The 25571-nt window shown below is 41.9% G+C and overlaps 1 protein-coding gene across 1 annotated transcript in view; it reads right to left on the bottom strand.

The window, feature by feature from the left end:
• Positions 1-25571, bottom strand: part of MTMR7 (myotubularin related protein 7) — a 64934-nt gene that overhangs the window by 17815 nt on the left and 21548 nt on the right. The window contains exons 5-8 of the mRNA XM_073645404.1: positions 18965-19093; positions 16839-16973; positions 12110-12242; positions 296-405 (exon numbers count right to left, since the gene is read on the bottom strand). Coding sequence (XP_073501505.1) covers positions 296-405; positions 12110-12242; positions 16839-16973; positions 18965-19093 — 507 coding nt within the window. The remainder of the gene's footprint in view (positions 1-295; positions 406-12109; positions 12243-16838; positions 16974-18964; positions 19094-25571) is intronic.

Here is a 25571-nt window from a genome sequence, read left to right as displayed (position 1 = left end):
TGGAGTAGGAGGAGCCCAAGCTGGAGGGGCCGGTCAACACTCTTTTTTAATCTGAGGTGTTTCTATCCTGTGGGGCTCCGCCTACCCACTAGTAATGGCTGTGTCTCCCTTCCTTCCTTCGCTGAAAAGGATTTTACAGGTAAGGTCTTACCAAAATCCGTCTATTACACATTTATATAATTACAAATCTCGTTTATTCTCAGCACTAAAAGGATCATTTTTGTACAGTCCGTGCCTAGAATAGTACAAATCAGACAAGCAGCAGTAGAATATGAACAGATACAACACATCTTACCTTTGCAATGAAGATACCAGCATCTAGGATTGTTTTCACGTGTTTTAACCAGCCAGAGGATTCAAGACCCCAAAGAAATTCACCCATAGAAGGAGATCGGAGCTCACAAACTGCAATCATGAACAGAACAATAAGCTCACTATAGCAACAGATTCTGTATGTGAAGTATTTCTGCTCCAAGACTTGAGATAGAGAACATATTTGTATATATATATTATATATACACACACACTTAAAAGGGGTTGTTGGAGATTAGAAACCCATGCATCCCTCTAGGGTTGTGTAGGATACTCCAAGTGAGGATAGGACTTAAAAATTGTACAATGAAAATGTAAAATTCTGTATTATTTACAGTTATATGAAAAAGTTTGGGCACCCCTATTAATCTTAAGCTTAATGTTTTATAAAAATTGGTGTTTTTGCAACAGCTATTTCAGTTTGATATATGTAATAACTGTTGGACACAGTAATGTTTCTGCCTTGAAATGAGGTTTATCGTACTAACAGAAAATGTGCAATCTGCATTCAAACAAAATTTGACAGGTATGGGCACCCTTATCATTTTCTTGTTTTAAATACTATTACCTACTTTTTACTGACTTACTAAAGCACTTTTTTTGGTTTTGTAACCTCATTGAGCTTTGAACTTCATAGCCAGGTGTATGCAATCATGAGAAAAGCTACTTAAAGTGGCCACTTGCAATTTGTTCTCCTGTTTGAATCTCCTCTGAATAGTGGCATCATGGGCTCCTCAAAACAACTGTCAAATGATCTGAAAACAAAGATTATTCAACATAGTTGTTCAGGGGAAGGATACAAAAAGCTGTCTCAGAGTTTTAACCTGTCAGTTTCCACTGTGAGGAACATAGTAAGGAAATGGAAGAACACAGGGACAGTTCTTGTTAAGGCCAGAAGTGACAGGCCAAGAAAAACACCAGAAAGGCAGAGAAGAAGAATGGTGAGATCAGTCAAGGACAATCCTCAGACCACCTTCAGAGAGCTGCAGCATCAACTTGCTGCAGATGGTGTCACTGTGCATCGGTCAACTATACAATGCACTTTGCACAAGGAGAAGCTGTATGGGAGAGTGATGCGAAAGAAGCCGTTTCTGCAAGCACGCCACAAACCGAGTCGGCTGAGGTATACAAAAGCACATATGGAGAAGCCAATTTCTCTTTGGAAGAAGGTCCTGTGGACTGATGAAACCAAGATTGAGTTTTTTGGTCATACAAAAAGGCGTTATGCATGGCGGCAAAAAAACACAGCATTTCAAGAAAAACACTTGCTACCCACAGTAAAATTTGGTGGAGGTTCCATCATGCTTTGGGGCTGTGTGGCCAATGCCGGCACCAGGAATCTTGTTAAAGTTGAGGGACGCATGGATTCCACTAAGTATCAGCAGATTCTTGACAATAATGTTCAAGAATCAGTGACAAAGTTGAAGTTACGCAGGGGATGGATCTTTCAGCAAGACAATGATCCAAAATACCGCTTCAAATCTACTCAGGCATTCATGCAGAGGAACAATTACAATGTTCTGGAATGGCCATCCCAGTCCCGAGACCTGAATATCATTGAACATCTGTGGGATCATTTGAAGAGGGTTGTCCATGCTCGACGACCATCAAACTTAACTGAACTGGAATTGTTTTGTAAAGAGGAATGGTCAAAAATACCTTCATCCAGGATCCAGGAACTCATTAAAAGCTACAGGAAGCGACTAGAGGCTGTTATTTTTGCAAAAGGAGGATCTACTAAATATTAATGTCACTTTTCTGGTGAGGTGTCCATACTTATGCACCTGTCAAATTTTGTTTGAATGCAGATTGCACATTTTCTGTTAGTACAATAAACCTCATTTCAAGGCAGAAACATTACTGTGTCCAACAGTTATTACATATATCAAACTGAAATAGCTGTTGCAAAAACACCAATTTTTATAAAACATTAAGCTTAAGATTAATAGGGTGCCCAAACTTTTTCATATAACTGTATTATATTGGGGTTGGTCACTTTATATAAAAAAATTCCAAAAGGGTGATAAAATGTAATGTTTGGCACATACAACTATAGATTACTTCCCCGGAGTTTGCCTTCTTCCTAAGGTGCGCCTGGAGGCCATGTTTCTCCCCAGGTAAGTTATACACTTCTACCCATCTACGTGATGTACAAGAAAACATGATTCATCAGACCAGAACCCTTTCTTCTATTACTCTATGGTTCAGTTCTGAAGCCCATATACCCTTGTAGGTGCTTTTGGCTGTAACCGGGTCAGCATGACAATGACCAGTGTGCATCTCCATATGTAATAAGCTGCAATACTTTATCCTGACATCTTTTCTTCATAGCCAAAAGTTAATTTTTCAGCAATATGTGCCACAGTATTTCTTCTGCAGCACCGGACCAGCTGGGGCTACTGTACCTTTCGTTCCACACAAGTATCAATGAGCCTTGGGCGCCCATGACTCCGCCACCTGCTCACCGGATGTTCTACCCTGGTAGGCACTAACTATTGTATGCCAGGCACACCCCACAACACCTGCTGTTTTTGAGATCTTCTGACAACCCTCATGGGGGCACCTCTGACAAGGAGAATATTGAGATCTCTAGACATCATGATTTGTCCATTGAAAATAAACCAGGAGTAATATAACGCTAGCTGCCATCTATAAGAAATATCTTTTATGTATTCTTTTACCCTATGCACAAAATAAACATTCATGGAAAACTATAAATTGGCAGCAGCGTGTGCAATGTCCTCAAGGGCCAACATACATACGCTGAAAGTAGATTTGCAAATAATAACATTTTTCGCTGTTGCCCGTTCCTGTGGCACCATTAATGTACTAGGCCTTAATGAGTTTGGTGACATAACGTCTTGTGATTGCTATTTTAACTCTCTAAGAACCAGGGAGTTTTTTATTTAAGCGCTTTTTGTGTTTATGGGGCTGACGTTTTTATTGATACCAATTTGGAGTACATACAACGTTTTGCTAGCTTTGTATTGTATTTTTTTGTTAAGTGAGGTGACAAAGAACCCACAATTTTGGCATTTTGATTTATTTTTTTCTGCAATGTTTACCGTAAAGGTTAATTACCATAATTCCATACTTTGATACATCTGACTTTTACGGATGTTGCGATACCAAATGTTTTTTTTCCGTTTCTTTGTTTTTAATAGAGAAAACGTGGGATAGTTAAAAATTATCTATTTTTTATATTTTGACTTTTTATTTTTTTTACATTTTTTTTTTGTAGCCATTAGTGGACTTAAACATGTGATCCTTGGATTGCTTATATACAGTGCCTACAAGTAGTATTCAACCCCCTGCAGATTTAGCTGGTTTGATAAGATGCAAATAAGTTAGAGCCTTCAAACTGCAAACGAGAGTAGGTTTTATGAACAGAAGCATAAATCTTACAAACCAAAAAGTTATGTTGCTCAGTTGAATTTTATTAAATTTTAAACATAAAAGTGTGGGTCAATTATTATACAACCCCTATGTTTAATATTTTGTGGAATAACCCTTGTTTGCAATTACAGCTAATAATCGTCTTTTATAAGACCTGATCAGGCCGGCACAGGTCTGTGAAGTTATCTTGGCCCACTCCTCCATGCAGATCTTCTCCAAGTTATCTAGGTTCTTTGGGTGTCTCATGTGGACTTTATTCTTGAGCTCCTTCCACAAGTTTTCAATTGGGTTAAGGTCAGGAGACTGACTAGGCCACTCCAACACCTTGACTTTTTCCCTCTTGAACCAGGCCTTGGTTTTCTTGGCTGTGTGCTTTGGGTCGTTGTCTTGTTGGAAGATGAAATTACGACCCATCTTAAGATCCTTGATGGAGGAGCGGAGGTTCTTGGCCAAAATCTCCAGGTAGGCCGTGCTATCCATCTTCCCATGGATGCGGACCAGATGGCCAGGCCCCTTGGCTGAGAAACAGCCCCACAGCATGATGCTGCCACCACCATGCTTGACTGTAGGGATGGTATTCTTGGGGTCGTATGCAGTGCCATCCAGTCTCCAAACGTCACGTGTGTGGTTGGCACCAAAGATCTCGATCTTGGTCTCATCAGACCATAGAACCTTGAACCAGTCTGTCTCAGAGTCCTCCAAGTGATCATGAGCAAACTGTAGACGAGCCTTGACATGACGCTTTGAAAGTAAAGGTACCATACAGGCTCGTCTGGAACGGAGACCATTGCGGTGGAGTACGTTACTTATGGTATTGACTGAAACCAATGTCCCCACTGCCATGAGATCTTCCCGGAGCTCCTTCCTTGTTGTCCTTGGGTTAGCCTTGACTCTTCGGACAAGCCTGGCCTCGGCACGGGAGGACACTTTCAAAGGCTGTCCAGGCCGTGGAAGGCTAACAGTAGTTCCATAAGCCTTCCACTTACGGATGATGCTCCCAACAGTGGAGACAGGTAGGCCCAACTCCTTGGAAAGGGTTTTGTACCCCTTGCCAGCCTTGTGACCCTCCACGATCTTGTCTCTGATGGCCTTGGAATGCTCCTTTGTCTTTCCCATGTTGACCATGTCTGAGTGCTGTTCACAAGTTTGGGGAGGGTCTTAAATAGTCAGAAAAGGCTGGCAAAAGAGATCTTTAATCCACACATGTGAAGCTCATTATTCTTGGTGCCTGAACTACTTCTTAATACTTTAGGGGGACCAAACAGAATTCTTGTGGCTTGAGGGGTTGAATAATAAATGACAATCTGAATTAACTTTTTACGTTTTAAAAAAAACAAACAAAACAAAAACAAAATGTGCTGCAGTGCATTTCCCACTTCCAGGCTGATGTACAGTACAAATGTCACAATGCCAAGTTAATTCCGCATGTATCAACCAGCTAAATCTGCAGGGGGTTGAATACTACTTGTAGGCACTGTATACTGTAATACCACAGTATTGCGGTATTAACTGGAAATCATGGTTTCCTATGGCACTCAGTCTGCTGTAAAAAGTACTAAGATGGGCCTTAAAGGTAAAGGCATTTTGCCCATAGCGGTAGACCACGTGGACACTATGGCGCTCATTAGCTGGGAAAGCCTGATGCTACAGGGCTTTCTTCTTCCGCATATTATTCTTTGAAAGATGGCCTTTGTTCCCCATCATTCAGCCTGTACGTCTGTGCTCGAAGTCTCAGCACTGCAGGTGCAATGACGTCACTAGATCGGGCCCTCTGTGTGGAGTTTTTTATTATTTTGGCAACAAGAAAAGCGTATACTGTGGGATCCATCATACATGATGTGGGGCGGCCATCATAATGTGTGAGCGAACTGTTGGGGGCCATCATACTGTGTGAGCGAACTGTTGGGGGCCATCATACTGTGTGAGCGAACTGTGGAAGACATCATACTGTGTGTGCATATGTGTGGGGGGCTGTAAGAGCATCATACTGTGTGTGTGTGTGGGGGGGGAATAGTGTAGGTGCATTATACTGGTGGGGTTTGCCATGGGGTCATCATGTTGACCATGTAAGGACTACTGTGGGAGAAAATTATGACAGGAGATTCACTCCGAGGTATCGCACCGTGTGTGGAGGGCAGCATACTCTATGGGGTTTATTAAAATGGTATCAGTGTGTGCAAACATGAGGAATCAGTAGCAGGGGCATTATTTCTGTGTCCAAGCCACAAAACATGTCCTCTCCCTGTATTTAAAAGTTGGAAAGTAGGCCCTTGTGTGACTGCATCAATATGTTTTAACCCTGCCTAGTCCATCAATATAGACTCTTGGTATGGGGCCCCATGATTTCTATGAACGCCTCTGCTTAAGCTGGCCCCCAGCTGCTGTGGTAACCCATCGATTAACAGCGCACATTCAAAATAGTTAACAGACACCATCAGCTTCTTGTGGAGTTCCTGAGCCACCTCCACACACGCAGGCTCCTTCTCAGGATGTTCATTCACATCCTAATGCGGTGAGAGGTTACATATAAAAATAAAATCCTAAAATCTTGGAATTTTTACTTTGCCCACTAATACTCCATTTACACAGACAGATTAGTGGCAGTAAACTACCACTAACTGGTAAATATTTACTGATTGTCGGAGGTTTAGAAGCCTGTTTACACAGGAAAACCATGCTGAATGATGTGCGTTGAATGTTCAGAAGGCGTAAGCTTACCATTGTTCTTGGCAGTGCAAGTCCTGTTTATACAGGATGATGCGCCACCAAGAAGAATGATTTTTAATGATTTAAAAATAATTTCACCCTACGAACAAGCATTTTTCTCGTTTTACCCTATAGCCTATTTACACTCCACTTCTCAGCAGCTCTCGTTTATAATCTTTCAGTGTAAATGCATATTAAGTCTCAGCATTGGCTTACCCTGCCTGTTCTGTAGAGATTCTCAGCAGCCATCTTATTATCATCACAGACAGGATTAAAATAAAAGGTAACATCTTGTCATATAGATAATACAGGATCCACCATTCACAAAAGGTGATGGTCTCAGCTGACCTTCTCCCCCCTCTCTGCACAATGACCTCTGCACAGGTCAGAGAGCATGCCTAGAACCCAGTGAACATCCACAGTCTAAAGTGGTCCATATATCCACTGTAAGGCTTATCAGCTCAGGTAATATTGCCGCCTGATCATTTAGAGAGAATACAATTAGAAAAATCTTGACAATCAGAAATTAAAAACCTATTGATAAAAAAGAATATAAATGTCTGGTTTTAATAATTACAGAAATTTCTAGCTGATATATTCCTTAACATAATCAACACTCGTATAAGACGTAGATAGTACTCGGACCTCACAAGTGACCCCGGTCAGATAGTATTTAATCTAAATCACAATTAGTCAGGAAGCAGGAAACCACTAGAATAAAATTCCGCAAGTACAACAAACGTGATTGTATATTATCATTAGGCTATATTTAGTAGCTTTACCGAGAATTCTATAATAAAGGCTCAGTGGTCAATGTTCTCGTGTATAAAACATTCACATAACATAAAAATAAGTAACAATGCATAACACTGACGTGGTAAATCTAAAGCTTCCTCCTAAAAGGAAAACCCCACGCGGGGAGAGGACCACATCTGAAGACTCGACAATGACACATTATGATGGAATGATCATCTCGGAGCTTCTCCTGCTGAGCCTTCACCTCTTTCCAGGACATCGAGAAAAAAAAGAAAATACCTGACTATTCAAGGAACCATTCCTGAATAATTCTTAGTATTCTGGGATATTTGGCTGCATCCGTTCTTTATGGAAATAAGGATCTACAAAAGCCAAACTGTTGTAAAATGCAGCAAATGTTCTATTGTGTGGTATACTGGGATCTACGGGGGCTTCAAACTCTGGGGTGACCATTATAAAGCAGCACAGAGCCCATTGTATAAACTCTACTGGTATATTTAGCTGTATTAGAACCAAAATATCTAACTGAAGGCCCACCATACATATTAGACTAATGTTGACCTATCCCACCGATATTGACAGATTCAGCTGAAACTCAAATGTGTATGGGGGCCCAGACAACTGATTGTTGGGGAAGTTAAAGGGGTATTCCCATCTCCAAGATCCTATCCCAATATGTAGTAGGTGTAATAATAATATTAGCAAATACCTCCAATTAGAAATGTAGTATAGTCCTTCTGATTAGCAATGTTGCTTACCCCATGTGCAAGGCATTGCAGTAGCTTAGGCATCCATGGTTACGACCACACATAGTTACGCTTAGTGGTCGTAACAATGAATACCTAAGCTACTCCAATGCCCTGCACATGGGGTAAGTGACATAGCTAATCAGAAGAACTATCCTACATTTATAATTGTAGGTATTTGCTAATATTATTATTACACCTACTACATATTGGGATAGGATTTTGGAGATGGGAATACCTCTAAAGTGTCTGACATGTCCGATTTTGAACTATTGATCCTTCTGTTTCCCTGGAGGTAAGTTATCACCAAAGATGTAGGACTGCGGTTCTCTTATAGAGAACACAGAGACACTCGGCTGAAGTACTCTTGTGTATGGGACAACGCTTTACTGTTGGAATTGCTGTGGCATATGAGAGGAGACTGACTATGAGCATCACTATCACGGTGAAAATATTTAGGATTTTTAAAGTCCTAATTTTAGGAGGTCCAAGTCCTAAAAAAATATTATTAACCAGGAACAATGTATTATTTAGAAAAAGACTCATCCATCGCCTGATTGGATTGTTTATAGTCATCTCATCTGCCCATGTAAACAGGACGTGCTGCCGACAATAAGCAACCATCTTGGTACACTTTGTATCGGCCCTTTTGAAAAGGCTTTATATGAGCACCGGTGGACTTGTTAGTGGGGCTGTGGCCTGACGCTGATGATTGGCCACACTATCTATCAGTATTCGGTCAGTATTTTTTCTCAGGAGTGGGAGCCAAAACCAGGTGAGGAACAATCAGAGAAACGGTCTAATAGAAACAAGTCACCAATTCTGCATTTATCACCCACTCCTGGCTTTGGCTCCCACTCCTGAGAAAAAATACTGACCGAATACTGATAGTGGGGCCGTGGCCTCAGTCCACAAGTCCACAGTGCATGACCGTGCTCATTCATGTGTATTTGTACATGTGAGATCTGAAATGAACGTGAACGACTGTGACCTGTTTGGTGAGATAAAGGTTACTGACGCACTTGATCTAAACTTAGTCCCGCAGTCCGGCTTCACCCATTTTTTTCCTACAGATCATATTACCTGAACTTATCATGTGTCTTCCCAGGCTGTAAACAGAGAGGAGGCAGTACATTGTAAAGACGAGGCCTACAGCGTCCAAAGCCCAAACCCGAGAAGCCAACAACTAATCTGTCCGGTGTACAAATACATTCCACCCCTCTGTTATCCTGATCAAACAAGGAGCTCACATGGCTCATTACAGGACGGGACGCAAGTTCTCTTAAAGTGATCTACACTTCCGACATTAAATGTGACGATACGTTTCTAATGTCTAGACCCCATATCTAATGCGTTCTGCTGCTAATGACTCCCTCTTATTTCTTATTGCAGAGGCATGTGGAGCGCTGTGGAAAGTCTGAACCGCGCCTCCCCACCTTTCTATTGGTGCGAGATGGATCAGCGTTGTTGATGGTGCTGGGTCCGTCCCACAGGAGAGATGTGGTTCAGACTTTCCACAGCGCTCCCTGTTCCTCGGTGTTGGTCATTTTGGGAAAAGAAGAAAACAGGGAGCGGACCAAAAGAGAGAGGCAGAGCGGAGTGCATGAAGTACAGAGATTATTTATTAGAAATATATAATTATTTCCGTTTAATGTCGGGGTTGGGAACTTACTTTAATAGCTCAAAATTGTGTTCATATTTCTACGTGTTCTCCCAAATGTTATTTCAATGAGCTAAAATTACCATATACTACTTATATATGTAGGAAATGTCTTGTGACAATACCCGTGGGTGCTGTCTTGTAAGACATGTGGGCAGCACGAGGGCTCAGTGGTTATTACTGTGGCTTTTCAGGGTGGGGGGTTACTGGATTCCAATCCCACCAAGGATAACATCTGCATAGAGTTTGTGGTGTCTTCCCACACCCTTCCTGTTTGAGTGATTTCTTCCCACACTCCACAAGACATAGGGACGTTAGATTGTGGGCCTCATAGAGCACAGTGATGACAATGTTTGTAGAGTGTTTTATAAGCAACAGAAAGAAAGAAAAAATATATACATTTCATTCAGTTTTTAGCCTTTGAGTTTACAGAGGCCCACAATTTGCACCTACTTATTCTGAAGAATCTTAAAGAAACAGTAGACTTATAGTTGTATCATAGATTTTAGTGTTCCTCAAAGGGTTTTTCTCACGATGTATATTCAGGAGTGCACCACTCCAGCCCCCCGGCTTCCTGCTTTGCCTGGGACGGTGCAATCCTGAAGATTGACAGTTCAGATCAGCAGCCAGCTTGCACCACTGGTCCGAAATGTGCTTTTTCCCAGTATGCAAGATTTGCAAGGGTGAATTAAAAAAGTCGCTTATTTTACAAACACATTGTAATTTTACCCATTTATGAACTTGGGACCACCCCCTTTTAAACCCATCCCGATATTGGACGTAACAATATTTTTCAAGCTGTTCCTGTAAATGGACGTACCAGTATATCTAAGTGAATGTGCGGGCGCAGGAGTAGGGATGGGCGGACCTGTGGATGTTCGGGTCAGTCTGAACTTTATAAAATAGTTTGGTTCGGGTACCAGAAAAGTACCCGACCTTGATCCCGAACCCCATTCATGTGAATGGGGGCCCGAACATCTAGCAGTTCCCACACTGTCATCCATGTGACAGCGTGGCAAACACTGGCTCTGATCGGCGGTAACCTTACTGAAGTCACCATCGATCACAGCTGCTGGATGTCGCAGTTCCCACACGGTCATTGTTTATTACTAATAAGCAAAGGAAAAATACTAATTAAAAAATGATGTGGGGTCCACCCCTATTTTTAATAACCAGCCAAGGGAAAGCAGACAGCTGTGAGCTGGTCTTATTATTCTAGGAAGGGGCCAATATCCATGGACCTTCCAAGCCTTTTAATATCAGCCCCCAGCTTTCTGATTTGCCTTTGCTGATTAAAAATGGGGGGGACCCTAAAAAAAATACGTGAGGTCCCCCCTATTTTTAATAACCAGCTAAGGCAAAGCAAACAGCAAACATTGTTTTTTCATCATAGAGCTGCAGAAAAGGTGAAATAAAACTCGAACAGTGCTATTTGTAAAATTTGGTATTGTTTTGGATTTTCTGAAGTGTAGACCTCTAAAAGTCACTTCAAAAGTGAAGTGGTTCCTAAAGAAAAATATATGTTTTGTAAATGAAATTTAAAAAAAAAGGAAAAACTGCTCCTAAATGATGCTGACATAAAGTAGACATATGGTAAATGTATTTTTTTGGATTATAAGGCACCTCACCATAAGACACACCCCAGATTTAGACAGCAGAAAATAGGAAAAGCATTTTCTTAATTGGGTACATCATTTGCCATCTCTCTAACTCTGATGTGGGCTAGGTTTGGCAGTAGATGATTTAACCAGCCATCGTCTGCCTCTTGCAGCCGCGGATGGAGCGGAGCCCATGGCAGTTAACCTATCAAATGCCGCTGTCAATCTGTGACAGCAGTATTGACAACGCTCAGGCAGGGGGGCAGGCCGTTCTATGTGCCCATCGGTGCACCCGTGATGTGGTCTTCTAGTAAAGTGCGTCTTGGTATTGTATTAAGTCTGGCTAGTAACTCTTTTAGTTGTCTGTGCACAATTCCAGACCACAGTCATTAGGACATATCCTGGCTGTCTGTGGTCTCCAGTCTATGCTGCACCGACACCCAAGGTCCGTGTGTTCAGCCGGACCTTAGGCTTAGGGGATCCACCTCACCAAGTGAGCCCGCTTTATGTAACATTACATCATACTAAGAACTGGATCACAGGAGCGAATAACATGGCCGAGTACTATCCGATGTTTTATTAGAGGGCATTCGGACCAATGTTATACTATAGGGCAGTGCAGATCTGCGCAGTAATAAACCAATCTCATCCCCATATCTTAATAATAAAAAGCAGGGTGCAAAAGTCAAAGACCCCTGTGCTAGAGAAGAAGCTGACCACAATATCACTAACACACGGCAGGTAGGGGATCCTGTTACAAATTTTAATTGAGGCCAAGTAGCTGCTGTTACAAGTCTCATAAGACATTAGGGTATGTGCACACGTTAAGTACTCACTGTGCTGGGACATTGAAATGATGCAGAGTTTTTTTAATTCAAAAGTGTGCGAGGGAAAAAAGGTGAAGTGTGAACATACCCTTAGTGAAGAATATTTACCTTCCAGCATCTTCTGTAAACTGTTCCTCATCACATGGATGTTCTCAATGCCAATAAACTGAAACTTGATATCCGAATAGTTATCTTCATTCTCATAGCCTTTTCCTGCTGCTCTGTTTGCCATTGCGTTCAGCTGGAAACATATCAAGAGGTTATTCTAATAGAGCTATGAAATGCTGGAGTACCGCCTGTTGTTTAAAGGGCTTTTTTTTTTTTTTATACTTAAATTCATGTATTTGGGGCCAAAATAATTTTTGCAAGTAGGTTTCATCAAAAATTTAGCACTATTTGCCTACTATATCCTCTGTGAGTTGCACTATTACTGACTGCAGAATGGTTATCTGAGCGTCTGTGCAGGAGCTCTCTTTTATCTCTCTTTTTCTAAGCTCCACTCAGCTAATTTATGCCCACAGACCACATCAAAGTTGAATATGCAGAGAAACAGAGTCTGTAAAAGCAAAAAAGGTGCAAAGTTTTTAATCAAATCTAATTGAAAAAATGATTTTTTAGCTCCAAATAATAATAATAATAATCTTTTTAAATACATGTATTTAAGTATTAAGGGGTTATCCACTTTTGGGAAAAAAAATGTAATCAATATATCTATAGAAAATATAGACATACATTCCTCCTGAGATCAAGGAATATAGTCATATGGCAGATAAATTAGAAAGATTAAGCACTTTTTGTACTGTAATGCATCCTCCGTTCCCAGAGAACCTCTTTAAAGCGGTTGTCCAGTCCAAATTGATAAGTCTGTAGTCGCTCTGTGTGTTGCTCTGTGTGACTGCAGACGTATGAATCCCTCCAGGGCACACACTTTGCTGGTTTCTGAGCTGGGACCGGAGGGTATATATGCATTATACATACTCCTGGCCAGTGGATGCGGCCTCGCTTTCCATACACTTCTATGGAGCGAGGCCGCACCGTCGAGTCAGCCACACCCACTGGACAGCCGCATCACTAGACGAGACGCGGCCTCACTCAATGCAAGTGTATGGAGCGAGGCCATGCCCACTAGACAGGCTCTGGCTAGGAGTATGTATAATGTATACTTAACCTCCCATCCCAGGTCAGAAACCGGCGAATCCCTGCAGTGTGCAGTGCATACGCTGGGGGGATTCATAAGTCTGCAGTCACACAGACATGCCAGTCAGTGCTCTACCTGGAAGACTAACACATTATACCGGTGCTCCCAAGACCCCGAGAGCTCCTATAGAGAGATCTTAGCACACATTAGGTCAATCCCTTATAGGCATCTTACTGTTTAAAATGCAGTACCTGTATATCACAATATAGAATTATAGAATATATAGTCACCATGAGGGTCAAAATGAAGCAGGAAAGCCAGTCATCTTGGGTGCAACGGTTTTCCCTGCCTATGGAGGCACATGACAATACCCCCCAATCTGGGCAGAAGTAGCTTAGCTGTTACACTCTGCTAGTGTACTTAAAGGGGTATTCTCAAATTGTCTCTTGAACAGTTCACAGATATGCAGTCCCCTTCTTCCTTGTTGGGAGAAGGTCAGGCCCTCCTCCTTGAGTGATAGTTCTGGTAAGTAGCAGATTTGTAGTATTGGGGCGCAGACAGATGGCCGTGTTTGTCGTGTGAGGATCACATCGCAGTGCACAGGCTGGCCCGACACCTCTCCTGACCTGAGTGAGACAGTGCTATGTATTTCTAAGAAGCTGTCATGATGAGGTCAGGAGAGCCAATGGTCAGTCAACGGATTCTAATGCAATCCTTGCATGAGAAATACGGCCATCTGTCTGCCCCCTTTCTACAACTATAACGCTCAGAACAAGTTCTACTATAACACATTCATCTATCACTGGTTTGTTCTGGAGTCTACACTGCTATCAATGCATTTACACAGAGATAACAGGGCATTTGAACAAGCACATCACTCAGTGAGACCTGTGATTAGGAGACCTACTCTAGAAGGAGCCAATGCTGGGGGTTGGTGATTTTGCAAGATTTATAACAGCAGCTTGTCAGGATCTGAGAGGTCGGGAGGTGATCAGATAACTGCTGTATAACAATCTAACTGGAGAGAGCTGACTGAAAAGTTGGGCGTTAACTCCTCTCCTGGTAACTATTGTGCAGGCACTGGAGGCCGAGCTCCATTCAAACCAGCTGTACATTATGAAAGATGAAAGCTGTCATTGCATGAGAATGACAGCAGCTAGAAAAAGCAAGCCAATTGTAAACTTGCTTATTTTCAAAGTAACAAAATAAAGTAATTTAATAACATGGGACTACTCCTTTAATAGAGAAAATCACAGCTTACTTTAACGACAGTTACATCAGTCTGCTATAGAAAAGCAGTGATAACACCCATTATTGCAAGTTACATGGGACTGACTGAACACAATGGTAGCCCAGTGCAGGGAAGAACATTGTGGCACTGCTCTTATGTTCTGATGTAATATAGTATCTACTGGAGGGATTATAGCTGGCACTAAAGAAGGTATATAGCCATATGGGCACATGACTGTCACCATATAGAAAACTTGGTCTATCACTGTTATGTAAGATTAGAAATGTTTTGCTATGGACAACAAAATAGCAAGAGACACCAATCCCTGGCCACAGCGACCAAACAATTATACAGCAGAGGCACATTCACGCTTCAACACAGCAATGGTCATTTTAATAGCATATTTATCAATTATATGGAAGTCAAATAGATGAACTTTGCATCGACTTCACTATGATAGAGAAATAATATAAATGGTGAGTGCAGATCACAGAGAAGACATTAGGTGGCAGCACGTCCTATCTAACAATGCAAAGCAGGAAAGGAATGAGAACTAAAGGTTATACACGCAAGGATTCATCTGCCACCAATATCTTTTTTTCTTTGTGTAGGTCTTCATCAAGCATGTTCAGACACTATCAAAATTATTCAACCCCCTTTGCAAAATCGGTTTATTCGAAAAACTTAAACTATCTGCTGTTTACAATAAACCAAAAAGGAATAATATAAATAGCTAAACACAACTACTGTAACAAATGGTTTCTCCTAATTCACAACCGAATCATACACTTAATGACTGCTGTAGTTCCAGAATTATTCACCCCTTCATGATAAGCATATTTAATACTTAGTAGAGCGTTCTCTGGCTGTTATAACCTACTGCAAACATGATGCTTCAGGCAGCGTTCCTGAGGAGTCTTAGACTTTCCTTATACGCAACAACCTCCAGGTCACTAATATTCTTTGGTTTGTGTGCTGCATCTGCCTTCTCATAATCCCACCAAAGAACGTCTATGGTATTCAAGTCAGGCAACTGTGACGGCCCCTACAGAATCTTCTAGGACTTCATCTGAAATCGAGAATTAGTAGATTTAGAAGTATTCTTGGGATAATTGTCTTGTTAGAAGGTCCAATGATACACAAACTTCAGCCGCCTCACTGAGGACATGCTGTGTTCTCCTAGGATTTCCAGATAATTGATTGAATCCATCTTGCCGTCCATATGATGCAGGTTTCCAATACCAGAGGAAGCAAAACATCACCAATCCACTGCCAGACTTCACTATAGGCATCCTCAAGCCTCCGCCATGCTTCACTGTAGGTATCCCTGGGCCACCATAATGCTTAAATGTAGATAGGGCATTATTTTCAGCGTAAGTCTCATTCTTTCTCCTCCAAACATACCGCTCATCTATAGGCTTGAGAAGGTACGTTTTGTTCCATCAATCCACAGAAAAGAATCTCAAGACTTCTGTGACTTATTTATATGGTTTCAACATACTGGAGCCTGTGCTTTTGGGTAAGTAGAGGAGTACATCTTAGACTTCGGGCACAGAGACTTTCAGTGTTTAGTATGCGCCTTACACATCTTGCTGCTGGCTTCTTGCAGTCACTTGAGGGTTTTTCCTCCTCAGGAATCTGGTGGCAGCCGGTGATAGTTACCTGTTTTTGCCACATCCTTAGAATGTCTCCAGTGTTCCTTGATCTTCTCTTAAGTTTTTGGACAACCCTCTTCACAACCTAAGAATATTATTGAACTGGAGGCCATTGACATTTGTTATATTAGTTATGTTGAGCGTTTTAAATTTTTCTTGTTTGATTGGTTTGCTGAAGAAAGTTTGTACAATTAACCAATAAGCCAAATTTGCAATATGGGTGAATAATTTTGATGGCAACTGCAGTTGTAAATTTTTCGATATTTCCACATGCAATTTTCATAATCAATGCTCAGTTTACACAGTTCTTAACAGATATCTTGAACCACAGATTTCCTCTGACCAACTTCATGATAGAAAAGGAGTGGAATCCGTGTTGAGCACCCACCTTTATAAAGGAGGGCCGCAAAGCCTTTGCTATCACAACTTCGTGATAGAATCCTTTCCAAATCAATCCAAGTTATGACTCAAGAAATAGATCGGGACCATTCACTATTAAAAGGAGACCCCAATTTATTCACGCCCGCTAATGAATATTTTAGTTAACCCTTAATTGCTCTGGCAGATCATACTTATAGGTGACACAGCCAGATCACCATACACCTTTCGACCGGTCATCTGCTCCAGTAGAATACGAGGCGCTGGGTATGGAAGCATGCCACCAAAGAAATGGGGGCACTGCTCCAGGATTAGTTTTGTACTGGCTACACATAAGACAAAGGAAGCCGAGATACAGATCCATTTCATACCCAACATGGCTCCAAAAGCAAAATATAAGGCTCGCCTGTAGCGGCACACTAAAAATACACTTACTTTTGGTCGGGTGTCAACAACATAAAGGAAATCACTTCCTGGATTTGCTTTTTTGATCGCCTGTAACATCTGCTCATCCTCGAGGCAGCGAGCACTGAAGCCGGAGAGAGGCTGACTACTTCTACAAATAGAGGCCTACCAAAAAAAAGACTGATTTCAGTTATGCATCACATTGACATTTTTACTGCAGGGCATCTGATCATCTATGCTTCTTCTATTATTAACTGGTCCTGGAAACCATTAAAGGGGTGACAGGATGATTAGGGCTATGTTCACACATACACCAGGAAGCTGCAGATGCATACAAAGATGTATACTCCTCTTCACATGTAAAGTGCCATGGAATAAATGGCGCTATAATAATAAATAATAATAATACTATCCACATACCCCCGATATATGCCAAAAGGGTGTCCTTTGATGTAAATTGGACAGTTGTGTATTTCTTTGAGGCTATACTATTTTTTGTAGAGGGCACCAATTAAAAATGCAGTATCGGCGTCTCTGACCCCTGACAGGCAGAGACGGCGTTCCACTTACCGCCGCGCTCCCTGCCCGGCGTCCTCCGGCGCTCCTGCCTCTGTTGCTGCCGGCACGCGCAGCTTCCCGGGCACTGTGCTTAGGGCGCGGGCGTGTGCGCTCCCTCCCTCTTAAAGGGGCCGCGCGCACTGTCCTAAGGAGTCCCCGGCCAATGGCCGGAGGTCCTCTCATATAAAAGGGAACCTCCTCCAAAAAGGAGGTGCCCGTGCAAGGTTGTAGCTTTGTGTGTTATACTCTGCTTCAACCCTCAGGTCCCGCTGCTAGCCTGACTACCAGTCCAGCCCACCAGCCAGACTACAAGTCCAGCCCGCCAGCCAGACTACAAGTCCAGCCCGCCAGCCTGACTACAAGTCCAGCCCGCCAGCCTGACTACAAGTCCAGCCCGCCAGCCTGACTACAAGTCCAGCCCGCCAGCCTGACTACAAGTCCAGCCCGCCAGCCTGACTACAAGTCTAGTCCCCCAGTCTGACTACAAGTCCAGCCCGCCAGCCTGACTACAAGTCCAGCCCGCCAGCCTGACTACAAGTCTAGTCCCCCAGTCTGACTACAAGTCCAGTCCACCTGCTTGTCTACTCTCCAGCCCGACAGTCTGTCTACAGTCCAGTCCACCAGTCTGTCTATGGGCTCTGTCTGCCTGCTTACCTGGAAGCACCTACCCGTTACCTGCCGTGCCTGCCAGCCCGCTTACCGGGAAGCACCTGCCTGTTACCTGCCGTGCCTATCAGCCAGCATACCTGGAGGCTCCTGCCTGTTACCTGCCGTGCCTATCAGCCAGCCTACCTGGAGGCTCCTGCCTATCACCTGCTGTGCCTACCAGCCAGCCTGCCTGAAGGCTCCTGCCTGTTACCTGCCGTGCCTGCCAGCCCGCTTACCTAGAAGCACCTGCCTGTTACCTGCCGTGCCTACCAGCCCGCCTACCTGGAGGCTCCTGCTTGTTACCTGCCGTGTCTGCCAGTCCGTCTGCCCGGATCACCCGTCAGCCTGCCTGCTGTGCTCATCTGCTGTACCGGTCAGTCCCTGCCTTCTGACCTGTGGGAGTCACCTGCTCACATACAAGGTCGGTCCCCAGAGTAGCACCTGGTCCCTCTGCTCGGTCCTTCCCTGGTTCATGGAGTCGATTGAGCCGCCGTACGACCTTGGTCGGTCCGAGTTGATACCTCGTTACGCCCCTCTGGTCCCTCCTTGTACCGCAGCACAGAGGTTCCACCACCCAGATCCGTAACAAAAAAAAAGTTTGGTGACATATTCAGGCAGGCTTCCATCGGAGGCATACACATTAGGGTGGTCTTGGGGCAGGAATTCAATGCCCCATATTTTACCAACTGGGATGTTGGCTGGTACGCCACCTCTCGGGCCTAGTCACACAATCTATTAAGCAAGTCAGATTAGACTTGTTATATCATAACATCTTTTTTCCATATGCTGTTAGGACAAATTCGCATTGTAGATGGGAGACGCGACTAAGGTCAGACAGTGTATTACGTGGTCGCAAATTCATTTAATTGGGCAGCTATCGTTAATGGTTACTTTTCGCCAGGTTTAATAGTTCGGCATAATAGTAATACACTGCTACGTCTAATACTTACATTGTTATCTTGGCAATAATAGGACAGAGTGGGAAATCGGCCTCGGCTCCTGAATTTAGAGCTCCCAACGATGATCGGCACACTGGCAGGTTTGGGTACGTACAGGTCAGTGGGATATGTATCACATACCTGGAAGACATTTATATTCGTCTTATAGTACTAGATTAACAGCATATGTTATATATAAAGCCGTAAGGAGAATTACAAGTAATACAGAACTGCAGTTACACTATGGTGTCAACTCCATTCTGGATGAGAAACAATTTTATATTGATTTTAGATAAATATACCAAATAAACCATGTAACCGGACATACGTGATATATAGTTATTATAAGGCCACGTCCCCACTATCAGTATTCGGTCAGTATTTTTTCTCAGGAGTGGGAGCCAAAACCAAGAGTGGGTGATAAATGCAGAATTGGTGACTTGTTTCTATTAGACCGTTTCTCTGATTGTTCCTCACCTGGTTTTGGCTCCCACTCCTGAAAAAAAATACTGACCGAATACTGATCAAATACTGATAGTGGAGCCGTGGCCTAAATAATACATCTGGCCCAGTAACATTAGTGTCTGTACATATGCAGCCTGGGCACACCATAATCCCATCTGTATCATATCCTAAATAATGGCAGTACATCCATGCACATGCGTGGTTTCTCCGGTCCGGACATTATTCATACCTCCTGCAAATTACTATGGAAGCAAAGATCCGTAGGATGTAGGAGCTGCTCCTGTACAGTTCATAAATATAGAAGATGATGCCGGAGCTTGAAGAAGCCATCATTCACTAGTATTAAAATTTCCCACCTGAACATATCCGGGCTCTCTCCTCTGTTTCATGCTCATATTTCTCCCTTCGGTGCTTTTTTTGAGTATAATATTTCACATCGGGAATAACATTGTGGTCACACCTAGGTCACTTAAAGGAAGGTGTCATCAAACTGATTTATTGTTTAAATCATTTTTTTTATCTTGCATATATTTTTTTAAATATTGCCAATGGGAGAAAATGGCTAGAAGGTTGGAGGAGTGTTTAAACTAGGGATTGGTGGGGAGGGTATTCATTTTATAGGTGGGGACGATAGTGCAGAATAGTGACTTGGGCACAAATAAAGAAATTGGGGTTGGGGTTAGAACAGTCAATAAAGTAAGAAGGAATAGAGGTACAGAGAGATACATAAAATGCATGTACACTAATGCCAGAAGCCTCATCAACAAAATGGAGGAATTAGAATTAATTTTGTTGGAAAATAATTATGACATGGTGGGGATATCTGAGACATGGTTGGACAAGGGCCATGACACTGGGCAGTTAAATTACAGGGCTATAGTCTGTTCAGAAATGACCGCACAAACAAGCGAGGGGGGGGTGTTTATATGTAAAATCATCCTTAAAACCTGTCTTGCGGGAGGATATATGTGAATCTAATGAAAATGTAGAGCCCCTGTGGGTGGAGATAAGGGGAGGGGGACAAAATAATAAATTACTGATAGGGGTTTGTTATAAGTCTCCAAAAATAATGGAAGTAGCGGAGAATATCCTCGTAAAGCAAATAGATGAAGCAGCGACTCAAGGAGAAGTCATTATTATGGGAGACTTCAACTACCCTGAAATACATTGGGGGACAGAAACCTGTAGTTCAAGCAAAGGTAATAGGTTTTTGACAACTATGAGAGACAATTACCTTTCACAACTGGTTCAGGACCCAACAAGAAGGGGGGCACTGCTAGACCTAATATTAACCAACAGGCCAAACCGCATATTAAATATACCAGTTGGGGGTCACTTGGGTAATAGTGATCACAAAATAATACGTTTTCATGTAACCTTTAATAAGATGTGTAGTAGAGGGGTTACAAGGACACTAAACTTCAGGAAGGCAAATTTCCAACGGTTGAGAGATGATCTTAGTGCAATAAACTGGGACGATATCCTGAGATATAAAGCTACACAAAGCAAATGGGAGACATTTATTAACATCCTGAATAGGACCTGTGCACAATATATACCCTATGGGAATAAACATGCTAGAAATAGGAGGAAACCACTATGGCTAAATAGAGCTGTAAGGGGCGCAATAAGTGACAAAAAGAAAGCATTTAGACATCTAAAGCAAGTAGGTAGTGATGAGGCATTAAATAAATATAGAAAGTTAAATAAATTATGTAAATAACAAATCAAGGCAGCAAAGATTGAGGCAGAGAGACTCATTGCCAGAGAAAGTAAAAATAACCCCAAAATATTCTTTAACTACATAAATAGTAAAAAACTAAAAAATGATAGTGTTGGCCCCCTTAAAAATAGTCTGGGCAAAATGGTGGATGAGGATGAGGAAAAAGCCAATATGCTAAATGATTTTTTTTCAACCGTATTTACACAAGAAAATCGCACGACAGAAAACATGATTAGTGATAACAAAAATTCTCCATTAAATGTCACTTGCTGAACCCAGCAGGAAGTACGGCGGCGTCTAAAAATCGCTAAAGTTGACAAATCCCCGGGCCCGGATGGGATACACCCGCGAGTACTGCAGGAATTAAGTAACGTCATAGATAGACCATTATTTTTAATCTTTAAAGATTCCATAATAACAGGGTCTGTACCACACGACTGGAGTATAGCAAATGTGGTGCCAATATTCAAAAAGGGGACAAAAACTGAACTAGGAAATTATAGGCCAGTAAGCTTAACCTCTACTGTGGGTAAAATCCAGGAGGGTTTCCTAAGAGATGCTATACTAGAGTATCTGAAGAAGAATAACCTCATGACCCAATATCAACATGGGTTTACGAGGGACCGTTCCTGTCAAACTAATCTGATCAGTTTTTATGAGGAGGCAAGTTCTGGACTGGACCAAGGAAATGCAGTGGATGTTGTGTATATGGACTTTTCAAAAGCTTTTGATACGGTTCCACAAAAAAGGTCGATACATAAAATGAGAACAATGGGGATAGGGGAAAATATATGTATGTGGGTTAAGAATTGGCTCAGTGATAGGAAACAAACGGTGGTTATTAATGGAAAACACTCAGACTGGGTCTCAGTTAACAGTGGGGTACCACAGGGGTCAGTATTGGGCCCCCTTCTTTTTAACATATTTATTAATGACCTTGTAGGGGGCATACAGAGTAATATTTCAATATTTGCAGATGACACTAAACTCTGCAGGGTAATCAATACAGAGGAGGACAATTTTATATTACAGGAGGATCTATGTAAACTAGAAGCTTGGGCTGATAAATGGCAAATGCGCTTTAATGGGGATAAATGTAAGGTAATGCACTTGGGCAGAGGAAATAAAATTTACAATTAAGCATATAATTATACAACACTGGGTAAAACTGTCACTGAAAAAGACCTGGGTGTATTGGTGGACGACAAGCTCACGTTTGGTGGCCAGTGTCAGGCAGCTGCTGCAAAGGCAATAAAATAATGGGATGCATTACAAGAGGCATAGATTCTCATGAGGAGAAGATAATTTTACCTCTATACAAGTCACTAGTGCGACCACACTTAGAATACTGTGTACAGTTCTGGTCTCCGGTGTATACGAAAGACATAGCTGAACTAGAGCGGGTGCAGAGAAGAGCGACCAAGGTTATTAGAGGACTGGGGGGTCTGCAATACCAAGACAGGTTATTACACTTGGGGTAATTTACTGTAGAAAAAAGAAGGCTTAGGGGTGATCTTATTACTATGTACAAGTATATGAGGGGACAGTACAAAGACCTTTCTACTGATCTTTTTACTCTGAGGCCAGAGACATGGACAAGGGGGCATCTTCTACGTCTGGCGGAAAGAAGGTTTAATCATAATCACAGACGGGGATTCTTTACTGTAAGAGCAGTGAGACTATGGAACTCTCTGCCGCATGATGATGTAATGAGTGATTCACTACTAAAATTTAAGAAGGCAAAAAAGAAGCAAGACAAAAATATATCTCATACCCTACCATAATTATATATAAATGTAAAGCAAAGTTGCATAATAAATATAGGGTACTTAGTGAACTATTTTTGATCAAAAAAAGTATACAAGCCGTCCCACCAGCGGCAAGGTGACCCTAAATTGGGACGGTACCTATACTGCCTATATTAAAAACCTTACTGTATATCAAAGTTGAAGTAATGCATATAAAAGGGTAGACAAATAGGACCGGGTCCCAACTCCAGACCACCTAGGCCCGTGGTAAGCTACATATATACCAATCAGCTCAACAAAGGGCATGCCACACCCTTAAATTGCACAGAATGCAAACAAGTCAAAAAACCAGACAATGTGAACTGAGGTCTAAGATGGCAGACATACAAGAAACAGAGGCATGTTCACACTAGCAAAAAAGAAGCAAGACAAAAATATATCTCATACCCTACCATAATTATATATAAATGTAAAGCAAAGTTGCATAATAAATATAGGGTACTTAGTGAACTATTTTTGATCAAAAAAAGTATACAAGCCGTCCCACCAGCGGCAAGGTGACCCTAAATTGGGACGGTACCTATACTGCCTATATTAAAAACCTTACTGTATATCAAAGTTGAAGTAATGCATATAAAAGGGTAGACAAATAGGACCGGGTCCCAACTCCAGACCACCTAGGCCCGTGGTAAGCTACATATATACCAATCAGCTCAACAAAGGGCATGCCACACCCTTAAATTGCACAGAATGCAAACAAGTCAAAAAACCAGACAATGTGAACTGAGGTCTAAGATGGCAGACATACAAGAAACAGAGGCATGTTCACACTAGCAAAAAAGAAGCAAGACAAAAATATATCTCATACCCTACCATAATTATATATAAATGTAAAGCAAAGTTGCATAATAAATATAGGGTACTTAGTGAACTATTTTTGATCAAAAAAAGTATACAAGCCGTCCCACCAGCGGCAAGGTGACCCTAAATTGGGACGGTACCTATACTGCCTATATTAAAAACCTTACTGTATATCAAAGTTGAAGTAATGCATATAAAAGGGTAGACAAATAGGACCGGGTCCCAACTCCAGACCACCTAGGCCCGTGGTAAGCTACATATATACCAATCAGCTCAACAAAGGGCATGCCACACCCTTAAATTGCACAGAATGCAAACAAGTCAAAAAACCAGACAATGTGAACTGAGGTCTAAGATGGCAGACATACAAGAAACAGAGGCATGTTCACACTAGCAAAAAAGAAGCAAGACAAAAATATATCTCATACCCTACCATAATTATATATAAATGTAAAGCAAAGTTGCATAATAAATATAGGGTACTTAGTGAACTATTTTTGATCAAAAAAAGTATACAAGCCGTCCCACCAGCGGCAAGGTGACCCTAAATTGGGACGGTACCTATACTGCCTATATTAAAAACCTTACTGTATATCAAAGTTGAAGTAATGCATATAAAAGGGTAGACAAATAGGACCGGGTCCCAACTCCAGACCACCTAGGCCCGTGGTAAGCTACATATATACCAATCAGCTCAACAAAGGGCATGCCACACCCTTAAATTGCACAGAATGCAAACAAGTCAAAAAACCAGACAATGTGAACTGAGGTCTAAGATGGCAGACATACAAGAAACAGAGGCATGTTCACACTAGCAAAAAAGAAGCAAGACAAAAATATATCTCATACCCTACCATAATTATATATAAATGTAAAGCAAAGTTGCATAATAAATATAGGGTACTTAGTAAAATTTAAGAAGGGCATGGATGTCTTTCTTGAAAAGTATAATATTACAGGTTACAAAAACTAGATTCCTTGATAGGGCGTTGATCCAGAGAACTAGTCTGATTGTCGTATGGAGTCAGGGAGGAATTTTTTTCCCCAATGTGGAGCTTAGAGTTTGCCACATGGGTTTTTTTGCCTTCCTCTGGATCAACATGTTAGGATATGGGTTGAACTAGATGGACTTAGTCTTCCTTCAACCTTAAAACTATGTTACAATATTTTTGGGGGGATTTCATTATCTGTATTAAAAAACAAAAAAACAAAAGTAGAAATCTTGCAATTTTCACAATAGCCACTTGAGACTTTTTAGACTCATACTTTCTGTCCTTTCAGTAAGAGCTTTCAGCAGCCTCCTTATCAGCAGAGGCAGGATGACAATGATTGGTAGATCCTGTGTATGAAGGTGTTACCTATCAGAATAGGCGATAACACAGCTGACCCTGCACCACTTCCCTTTGCATATCCTTTGCTGTGATATGGAAAAAAAAAACACATTTAACACAAAAACCTGATTTAAACAATAAGTAATTTTTTGATGACACATTCCCTTTAGGAACGAGGGAGGGGGAAACACTCTGCTTGCCCCTTCATTGGCACTCGTAGAGCCCTGGAAGGTAGAGGCGAGTGATCAATGGAGTAAAGACCTCCGACTACACTTGTACAGGGACATATAAGAGAGGAGACTTCCAAGAAGTGCTGAGGTGGAAGACTTTAAGATTAGAAATCATTATTTGCAGTGGAAATCTGCATACTGTATATATGAAATCAACAACGCCAATCAATTGGAAAATCTGCTGGCCGGGCCACTGACGTGGTTTCTCAACTTTTTTCTTTTTCATACTGCTGGAAAAAGATCCCTTTACTCTGAAATATC

This window comes from Phyllobates terribilis, unplaced genomic scaffold, assembly GCF_046119375.1.
Source record: "Phyllobates terribilis strain yellow unplaced genomic scaffold, ASM4611937v1 Scaffold_1__5_contigs__length_1240528914, whole genome shotgun sequence".
NCBI lineage: Eukaryota > Metazoa > Chordata > Amphibia > Anura > Dendrobatidae > Phyllobates > Phyllobates terribilis.
This window is presented reverse-complemented; position numbering and strand designations above follow the sequence as displayed.